The sequence below is a fragment of the Triticum aestivum genome, chromosome 6D (genome assembly GCF_018294505.1).
Source record: "Triticum aestivum cultivar Chinese Spring chromosome 6D, IWGSC CS RefSeq v2.1, whole genome shotgun sequence".
Classification (NCBI taxonomy): domain Eukaryota; kingdom Viridiplantae; phylum Streptophyta; class Magnoliopsida; order Poales; family Poaceae; genus Triticum; species Triticum aestivum.
Genome location: NC_057811.1, coordinates 12,083,614 through 12,093,678, shown reverse-complemented (window position 1 = coordinate 12,093,678; position 10,065 = coordinate 12,083,614). Strand labels below are relative to the sequence as shown.

General features: G+C 44.9%; 1 protein-coding gene across 3 annotated transcripts; it reads right to left on the bottom strand.

Moving 5' to 3' along the window:
• Positions 1-290: 290 nt before the first annotated feature.
• On the bottom strand, positions 291-7,850 carry LOC123143063 (disease resistance protein Pik-2). 3 transcript variants are annotated; one of them, XM_044561840.1, is made up of 5 exons: positions 7,607-7,850; positions 6,016-7,510; positions 5,827-5,928; positions 4,457-5,200; positions 291-2,477 (listed from the first exon to the last, which is right to left on the bottom strand). In XM_044561840.1, exons 2-5 carry the CDS (start codon positions 7,156-7,158, stop codon positions 564-566), a joined length of 3,903 nt encoding a protein of 1,300 aa, XP_044417775.1. In that variant the 5' UTR covers positions 7,159-7,510; positions 7,607-7,850; the 3' UTR covers positions 291-563. The 3 variants fall into 3 exon arrangements, with proteins under 3 accessions (XP_044417775.1, XP_044417777.1, XP_044417776.1); XM_044561842.1 differs by having other exon boundaries at positions 5,827-5,922; XM_044561841.1 differs by having other exon boundaries at positions 6,016-7,485.
• Positions 7,851-10,065: the final 2,215 nt, after the last annotated feature.

The window sequence follows — 10,065 nt, the reverse complement described above, 5'->3', positions numbered from 1 at the left end:
AAGATATCCAGTCATTACTTGTGGAGCTGTTCTGTAGTTGGGAGTAATATGATGATGGTACCTTCTTAATAAAACGAGAAAGGAACAAGCCTGTGACTGTAAGGATGATGACCTGTCTGCTGCTTGCTCTACTTGAATGTTTTAGACTTTTGTTGGCTGTCAGCTCCTCAAGGTTCAGTCGGGAGGGGAAACAGAGCAAGGGGCTGGGAATTCAGATCTATTCGCTTTCACTTTTCAACATGACTCGTCACGACTCACGGATGCCTGGCTGAGGGTGCGGGCAAAGAAAAGAAAAAAGAAGTCAGCGTGGGAGAACAAGCAATGAGTACTTATTCTGCCATCGCGGTATCTACTACACCAGTACTAGAGGAACAATTACAAGCGCAACTACACACACCAATCTTTGTTCTCAGATGGAATCTATACATACATACATACATACATACATACATACATACATACATACATACATACATACATACATACATACATACATACATACATACATACATACATACATACATACATACATACATACATACATACGTACGTATAAACAAAGTTTAGTCAACAATATTCACTCTCACGTGCTTCATATGCTCTGCTACCTGACTCTTTACCGATTTCTTCAATGTTTTATTGAGACCACAACTACCCAACTGAATCTCCTTGAGGCTTGTGAGGGCTGGCAGCCCGCAGAATGCATGTAGCTGGCAGCACCCACCAACTTGTAGCAGCTGGAGCTTAGGTATTGCGTCTTTTTCAAACAGCGCCGACCGGAGGTTGCTTAACAAATGCAACTCCAGCACCATGAGACTCGGGAAAGATGAGCTCTGGAAATGGAGCTGTGTCCCATCGAACGACAACGGCATCAGACGTAGAACTGCAAGATTTGGTAGTAACCCAAGGGCTTGTATGGCATCATCTTGCTCCAATCTGCTATGCCTTAGCACCAACTTGGAGAGATTCTGAAGCGTACGGATCCATTTTGTTACATTGACTAGCTTGCCAAGCAGAGTGAGGCTCTTGATGCTGCTTGGTGGCAACAAACCATCACCCAAACAGCCATCTAACACGTTCTTCTCTTCAAGCCAGCTAACTCTTTTAACTGACAAAGATTGAAGTTGACTATGACCAGCAATGGCAGACCAGAACTCATTGATGTTTCTGTAGCTCAGACCACCCACTTTAAGCTTACGCAGCTGAGTAAGCTCTCCAAACTCTTTTATAGTGGCGTTTCCATTTCTCACGGAAACATCCACAACACCTAGTGCGTGAAGGGCCTTCAATTTACCAATCCCTTTAGGAGGTATAACGCCATCTAGCTTCATCTCCTGGAAGCGGTATAGATTGAATATATCATACCTGTTCAAACCAGCATCTAGAACTTGTGGTCTCAAGAAAAGATGACCTCTGGACAACAAAACACTGCATGTTTGATATGTGGAAATACGATTACTGTAATTTTCATGCTTATCAACTATGTCATCCTCTCTCTTGACACCATGTTTACGGTCCCAATAACCATCTGCCCGAAGGTGCTGTAGCTTCCGAAGATTGGTGATTGTTGTTGGCAACTCATATATACGTGTACCTCTAACATCCAACATTTCAAGGTACCTCAAATTTCCCAAAGAATTAGGCAGGTATAGAATGTTCTGACATCCTCGAAGAGAGAGATACTTGAGGTGATGGAGTTGCCCAATATCATAAAGATGATGATCTTTTAACTCCAGTGTGTCTTCTAAGTCAAGCACTCGGAGGAACCTCATATTGTCAGAGATGAAAAATGATCTCCACTCTCCGAATACGGTCAATGATCGCACATGTGACAAGTCTAGCTTGCTCTCCAGCACATCTTTATCCCTTTTCCAGTTGCTGCCAATGACAAGATGACGTATTGCACCTTGTGTGTCACTCAAACAACATCCTTCCTCCAGCGTCAAAACAAGGTTTTCCTCCCTAGCCTTTGAGATGCATATTTCACGGATCATATCATGAAGTTGGCAAGAATTGATTTTCTGACTGTATTGGTCTGTCCCTTCCCCTGGCAGGATCATACTCCTATCCAAGAGCTCATCAAAATACCTCCGACAAAGCTCAATTGCAGTCACGCCATGCATATTTCTTGAGTAACCCTCTGCAGTCCACCGCCTCACCAAGCGACCCCACCTAATTCTCTGGTCTTCTTGAAATATGGATAGGTATAAGAAAGCAGACTTGAGATGGTATGGCAAACCATCGTAGCTCCTCATAAGAATTGTCTTTATTGTCCTAAGTTCGGAATTTATCTCCAATTCAGTGTTAATACCATCACTCAACTTCTTCCATTCAATAGCAGTTTTTGGTTTAATGGCTAGGAATCCACCGATAGTCGATATTGCAAGAGGAAGTCCATCACATTTCTGCAGGATAAGTCTTGCTTGCTCCATCATAGCTGGGACTAAATCTGTTTCTTCACTATTGTCCTTGAATACCTGCAACGGACATAATTTGGCAAAGTTAACTATTTGGATTAAAAATTTACTGTTGCTAAATTAAGGATATTTAGTTGCATGAGCGTGTTTGTCCTAGTTTCCACTTGTACCTTCTGGAAGTCAAAGCCCTGGCCCTAAGGGTATGTTTACGAAAAACTATCCTCTCCATGGATTTGACATTTACTAAACTAAAATTCTCAACATATGGAGAATTCACTAAGCATTGAAATTTCCTTGTAGCCTGTTTGTGCACTAAATTGTAATAATAGATACTGCTACTATTCAAATGTGCACCTACAATAACATGCTTTGGGTAAAAAAACTATTCATGTACTTCACAAAAAATAATCTAAAAGGTACAAAAAATTTGCCCGTGAAATGAAAAATAAATTTGAAGGAAAAAAATTACTAAATTAGCTGCAATTTCGATGGCGTCCATTAACACTCCTAACAAAGTAATTTAGCTACTTCGATGGCTTCCATTAAACAAACAAGTATAACTCCTTGTATGTTACTTTGACGCTGGAGAGGATAGTTTGATTACTCCAAGGACCACCTAACTCGAGGAAGCAAAACTTTACAACAACGTTTCCCAGGGCGAAGAAAGAATGTAGTTGATTACTCCAAGGACCACCTAATTACAATCTCAACAAAAGTCTTTGTTGCATTTCTGTGCCATGTGGAAAGAAATTGAGGACACAAACTTGCTTGTACATGTCAAACTGCAATTTTTGTTGTGTAACTTTCAAAAGAGCGCAAATCTTTGGTCTTGCTCCATTGATAAAAAAATTAACAATTTATAAGAATAAGCCTACGCCATTACAAACAAACACCAAGAGAAAGGACAACAGCTGAGGACCGGTAACCACTATACGCTCATTGCAACAGACACTCCACCAAACTAACGACAACCTTAATGCCTTACACCCGCTACAACAGACCAGCTAAAACCTTGTCACAGGGAGAGAGAATATAGCAAGAAGGGTAGAGCTAGACCATGCCAACTTGAGAAGATGGCTCATTAACAACAGTGAATTACCTCCTCACACCATTGACAAATGCGCACGTGCCACACCAAAGGTGTATCCTCTTTCCACCAAGTAGGACAAATAGGGTGTGACACACATAATGAGGAGGAAGCCCTGGTAGGCTGACACAGCACACAAGAAAGATCGGCACATTTATTGTCCAACAAACTGTGTCTGGCAACCTAGCTATTGCATCCCCACCCTACAGCTATTGCAGTGAACTTCGAAGTCACCAGATGTTGTCCGACCATTGCCTCGTGATGCAGATAACCCATGCTAGCCAAAGCATGGTCATCGTCTACGAACCCTGACACACTCAAGACACTAGCCAAGACAAGCGGCTCAGCCACGCTGGCGGGACAACATGGCACAAGTTCCTCAACATTCACTCCCTTGCCACATGAAGCCACAAATACCTACACATGATATATGCGCATACACTTGCAAGCTAAACGATGCCCCGCAGACCCAGAGAGACACCAACTGTGGCTCACATGAGCACAGCAACAAGCTTTCTGTTGTCCTGGCCTCCGCTCGAACCTAAGACAACCAAAGCGGCAGAATCCCGATAGCACCGACAAACATGTCAGCTGCTGGCCATCACCGCCCCACCACCCTGCGGAGGCCCCAACATGCCAGTGTACGGAGGCTCCGCTTGTAGCATCCAAGCCCACTGCCCAGTCACACGAGCCCACCACGGCACCTTCCTGAAATTTAGCAAGACGGTCCAGATCTAATATGTTCCTAGATATAATGGACATTTTCCTAGATCTAAAATTACGCACGTACAAGATTATTAGAGTTTAAACATTTTTTTTCAAAGAAGACGTCACCTTTTATACTTCTAAATTACAGATTGAGAGAGAAATATAATGTTACATGAGGTAAGAGTAACGAAATGTGAAGCAAAAACTATATGAAAGGGAAAAGGGCTACTAGTTCTAAAATTACCTTCTTTTTTAAGAGGTCAAGTGCAGCATCCTCTTTCAGACCACCAAGATGGTACCTGTTCTTGTCCTCTACTGAACAATGTTTGGCAATACTGTTTTCTCTTGTGGTGACTATGATCCTTCCAGCATTATACAAACACGATTTGACCAACTCCCACTCAGAGGTGGACAATATATCATCAAGAACAACAAGGCACCTTTTCATTTTTAGTACCCGAGCTAGTTCCTCCTTCAACTCTTGAAGATTCATCACTGATATGCTTTTCTTCTGTGCCCCAGTTGTTGCTCCAGCCGGATCTTCTTGGACAGTATTCTGAAGCTGCAAAGCCAAATCTTTAAGGAGTACTTCTGGCTTAAAAGGACGCAATGCAGTGGCCCAAGCACGCTTCCAGCCACCAAGTTCTTGGCTCCGGTAGATGCTTCGAACAAGAGAGGTTTTCCCAAGACCTCCCATTCCCCAAACTGAGATCACCGTACAACACTTGTTGTCTGGCTGGCCAACTAATTTGATAAGAAAAAATTTCTCTGTTTCTCGCCCACAGAGCAATTCATCAGCCAGTGCCAGTGTCCTGCTGCGATCAAACTTCTTTCTAGCAGTTGAGTTACAAATTTTGTCTTCACCTGCAATATAAGGTTCTTGGTCTTCCTCTTGTATTTCATCGCTGGGCAATGCTGTGTTTGTCTCACCGTTAGTAACTTTGCTTCTGTAGGAAATAGGCTCGGCGGAACATGAAGCTCGCTTAACCTAAAAAAAAGATCTATGAGAATTTATGTACTTTTGCTCAAATGTTGAGGATTTTCAGGTGCACACTTTTTGTGAGTAGTATGCCCAACTGATTATCTCAGTCCAGATACAACGTGTTCATCCTTACTCAACTTCAAAGCACAATATGTTTTCAATTAGCATGCATTTTACGAAGAGGCATGTCTCGACATGTCTCAGCTTTATTTGCCTCTAACTTTAAAGTTTGTTAAATAAGTTTGAGCACCAGGATTAGCTCATCCATACATGGATATTTGCCGATTTTGGTGAGAGCAGTATGCCCAACAAATTATCTAACTTCATATGTATCCTTGGTTCAACTTTAAAATATAATGTTTTTTTTTTCAATTGGAGATACTAGGAGGCATGTCTCAGTTATCTTTCCCTCAAATTTTGATGTTTGTTAAATTTGTTTGAGCACCAATATTGGCTCGGTCGTAGACAGTTGTTTAGGCTACCAAAGCTAGGTTGCTAGGTTGTGCGCGCGTGTGTGTGGGTGCTGTGTGTGGCTAAAAAGAAAACACTAGTGAACATTTATACATCCCAAATATAATCTATGCATATGGAATTCAAGATTTGAATTTCGATATCTCAATCATGAGTCCCACCTTCAGTTTCTCCTCCACAGTAGCAGCCTTTGCTTCGTCGTTGTTGCCAACCATTGCTACACTAACACTGCCCATGTTGACCTGTCCCACTGAATTCTGCAACTAGACGTGAAATGAAAAGAAGAATCAATCATCCATAATAAGAAATAAAAAAAATCTATAACAAAACAATGCAAGAAACAGACTTACCTTCTTGTGGAACAAATAAATAGTTTGATCACAGGACAACTGCTTGAACTCAGAAACTTGGTACGGTTTCTCTGTGCACAAGCTTGCAATTTCAGCTTGCTGCGTGGAAACAACAATTCTACTTAGTTTCTTGTTGTCAGGAAAGTACTTCTTAATGCAATGCCACTCTTCTATCGTGGACAGGTCATTTATGATAACCAGGTAGCTATTGCTACACAACAGTGCATTAAACACATGGACTAAATCACTTTGATCCATCTTCTCCATCTTGGCCAGAACAGCCCCAACACTTGTTTCTTTTCCAGGCTTTCCAACATAATCATAGGAATTTTCATAAAATTGCCTTTCCAAGCTCTGAAGAAAGTCTTGTGGATTGAAAGATGGCTTTCCAACCTCATCATGTGAATTTTCATAAAACTGCCTTAGCAAGCTCCGGAGGAACTCTTGTGGGTTGAAAGGATGCATCAATCTAATCCAAGCATGGAAGCCAAACCTTTTCAATACCTTCGGGTCATCATAAATCTCCTGGATGACAGATGTCTTCCCAACATCACCGCAAGTTCCCCACATGGCAATCACCCTAAGGTTCACATCATTGCTGTTAATCAGCTGGTGGAGGTCCACCACTGATGATTTTTCATGCACAAAGGTGGAAAACCTTGCTTCGGTGATGCCAAACATTGCCGCACTGGCAATGCTGGCCTGCTCCTCTGCTGCGGTAGGATTGGAGCATGAGCTCTCCTTGATGAGGCGATAGCGCAGGTTCCTGTTGCTCACGTCCTCCACCTCAGCCCTCAGCTGCTTCACCTCCTTGGCGATGCGGCGTCGGTCACCTGGGTTGCGGGGAATGCACCCCAAAAATGGCTTTTTCTCCGAGTGGAGGCCAAAGTCCATGAGGCTGTCCTCCACTTTGTAAGCTAGGACCCCGATCTGTTTCACCCAGGTGGTGAGCACCTTGTTCTGGCTTTGCTCCTCATCAGCCGTCATGAGGAACGACTGCATCATCTGCAGCTCATCCTTGATGAAGTTCACATCACGCTCGACGCCAAGCTGCAGCGCGATTTCCTCCGCTGCCTTGGACGTGGCATAGCCCAGTGCGCCGCCCAGCGCGGCCTTCCCCAAGCTCACCCCCGTCGCCTCCATGGCTCTCTCCTTCCTGGCTGTGATGTGGATGTGGTGGTGCTAATGGCAGATGTGAGTCTAGCTAGCAGCTGGTAAGGGCGTGTGGATTAGTAAGGTGAATCCATTTCAGCTACAAGCTTTGTGTCAAGTTGGCACTTTTCTGTCTTCATTACAAGGCTCGAGGAACCAGCTATAACATAGTAATTTAGTTACATTGTCGGTTCTGAATCTGAACTTGTGATTAAACAAACAAGCAGCGCTTCTTGATTACAGCGAGCACATTTGACGCAGCGACTGACCCCAGCTCGAGGAGGCTGAATCTTTTACTGCAGAGTTGTCGCCCACTTACTGTTGTCGTCTCAGAGTATATTTACTGTGTTATTACTCGAAAGAATAAGGCATACAGATCTGGTGATTAGAGACAACACCATGGGGCAGAGAGATGCAACTAAATTAAACTAGGTTGTACCTTCACAGCGGCGAGCTCGCCGGAGACGCGACCACTCACGGCGGAGGTGTTCTGCGCCGTAGGTAACGGACGTGAGGGCGCCGCCGTGCCCCGCCGCGACCCAACCACCGCAGCCTTGCCCGCCGCAATCCGACCTCCCGTCGACCAAATGCCATCGCGGCCCGCCGCCAGGCTTCGCCGTCGCCGCCGCCCTACCGTCTAAGGAGCACAAGGGATTTGGGGGAAGTGGTGGTTACTTGTGTGCTCGGCGAAGCGCCCCTAGATCTTACGCTTTCGTAGCGTGGAAGCGTATTTGTTATTCTTTGTGTTAGAGCATCTCCAACTGCCGTGCCAAAAGACGCGCGCGCGCTGTAAATTGGCTTTTTAACGCGCGCGGAACGTTTTCGCGTGCTCCAGCGATGGCGGAAAATTAGCGCACGGGAAACGATTGCGCGCGCGGGAAAAGGAGGCCACTCGCGCGCTACATTTGGCGCGCCGCGTCCGGCGCGCCTATAAATTGCAGCGCCCTCTACCGCTCTCTCCATCTCTGCATCGCCCTCTGCCGCCTACACGCCACCATGCCGCCTCGCCGCCTGGGAGGTACGGGCTACCGCGGCGTCCGCGTGTGTCCGTCCGGCACCTACTCCGCCGAGATTCGGTCGGGCGGCGGCATGCGGCTCCGTCTCAGAACCTTCAACACCGCCCAGGAGGGCGCCCACCCGTACGACGCTGCGGCGTGGCGCCTCCTCACTAGTACAAAACAGGGCTTTCGTCACAGGGCAATATTCACATTAGTCCCGGTTCAGTCACGAACCGGGACTAATGTGAGCATTGGTCCCGGTTCGTGCGGCTAAGGCATTAGTCCCGGTTCACCTGGGCCCTTTAGTCCCGGTTGGTGGGTGCGATGCCCATTAGTACCGGTTGGTGGCACCAACCGGGACTAATGGGCTTTGAGGCATTAGTACCGGTTCATGGCACGAACCGGTACTAAAGGACCCATCAAACTCTACCCCCTGGACCGCCTTTTCAGTTTTAGAAAAAACAAAAGAAAATAATGGAAATGTCAAAAAAATAAAATAAAATAAGTTTCCCATGTGATATGTGGTCTAGTTGTTGGGAAAATTAACAAATATGAATTTCGACTTTATTTGCAAAATCTCTCTGGAATTTCTTAAAATGGGCATAACTTTTGCATACGAACTCGGATGAAAAAGTTTTTTTTTATATGAAAAATCATCTACTCGAAAAGTTACATCCGAATTTAACGGGGGGAACCCCGTTAAACATTTTCAAAATCCTCAAAAACCTAATAGAAAAAAGTTACGGGGCTTTTAAGATCTGGAGAGGCAAAAAAATTCAAAAAATTTCAAATTGTGGTCAAACAATGGTCAAACTAATTATTCTAGAATATTAGTGTTACTAAATAATTATTTCAGTTTTTTTGAATTTTGGTCAAATCTGGTCAAACTGTGGTCAAACTATGGTCAAACAATGGTCAAACTAATTATTCCAGAAATATTAATATTACTAAATAATTATTGTTTTTAAAACAATAGTTTCAAACTCAAACAGTGAAATGTGTCACTTCATGCTCAAGCTAAATTCGTGAGGGTTAATAGAATTGACATCTTACTATTGTCAGGACAACAACAAGTGCAGACTTCGAAACGAGGGAGAATAGAACCCGGAAGTTAAGCGTGCTCAGGCTGAAGTAGTGAGAGGATGGGTGACCGTCCGGGAAGTTAGATGATTTGGAATGATGAGGGGTGATTAGAGATTAGAGGATAAATTGAGCAGTGATGAGGGGTGGTGATTAGAGATTAGAGGTTAAAATAATTCAGAAATTTGAAAATAAAAAAATTTAAAAAAAATTCGCAAAAAAAAATTTAAAAAAAATATCATAAAATTTCCTTTAGTCCCGGTTGGTAACACCAACCGGGACTAAAGGTGGAGCTCCAGGCTGCGTCCACGTGGACGGCCTTTAGTCCCGGTTCGTGTAAGAACCGGGACTAAAGGGGGGAGCATTAGTAACGACCCTTTAGTCCCGGTTCAAAAACCGGGACTAAAGGCCCTTACCAACCGGGACAAAAGCCCCCTTTTCTACTAGTGCCTGCGGTCCCGTCAGGACATGAACTTCGCCGACGTGGCGACGCGGGAGCGCGCACAGGAGTTGGCGCCTTTCCCGCGGCTTCTCACCGACGAGGATCGTCGCAAGCACCGGAGGCGGGAGCATCGTCTCAGGCTGGCCGAGATGGACGAGCAAGCCATGGCGTTGTGGAGCCATCATTTTCTGGAAGATACCAACGAGGAACGGTTCTTCGCCCAGAGGAGGGCGAAGAGGAGGGAGGAGCGAGCCGACTATCGCGAGGACAAGCGAACGCGGAAGACGGTCGCTAAATACAACCAAGCGCTAGGAGATGCATCCTCCTAGAACTCCGACGACGAGCGGTTCCTTGACGCCTACGCTCTGACGTCGGAGG

What these genes read in the sequence shown, in the direction of transcription:
- LOC123143063 (XM_044561840.1), bottom strand. Translation starts at nt 7,158, where the DNA reads ATGGAGGCGACGGGGGTGAGCTTGGGGAAGGCCGCGCTGGGCGGCGCA. An exon ending in CTGTGGAGGAGAAACTGAAG is followed by an intron (nt 5,201 to 5,826) that starts GTGGGACTCATG and finishes TCTTTTTTTTAG; the next exon opens with GTTAAGCGAGCTTCATGTTC. An exon ending in TTGACCTCTTAAAAAAGAAG is followed by an intron (nt 2,478 to 4,456) that starts GTAATTTTAGAA and finishes TGTCCGTTGCAG; the next exon opens with GTATTCAAGGACAATAGTGA.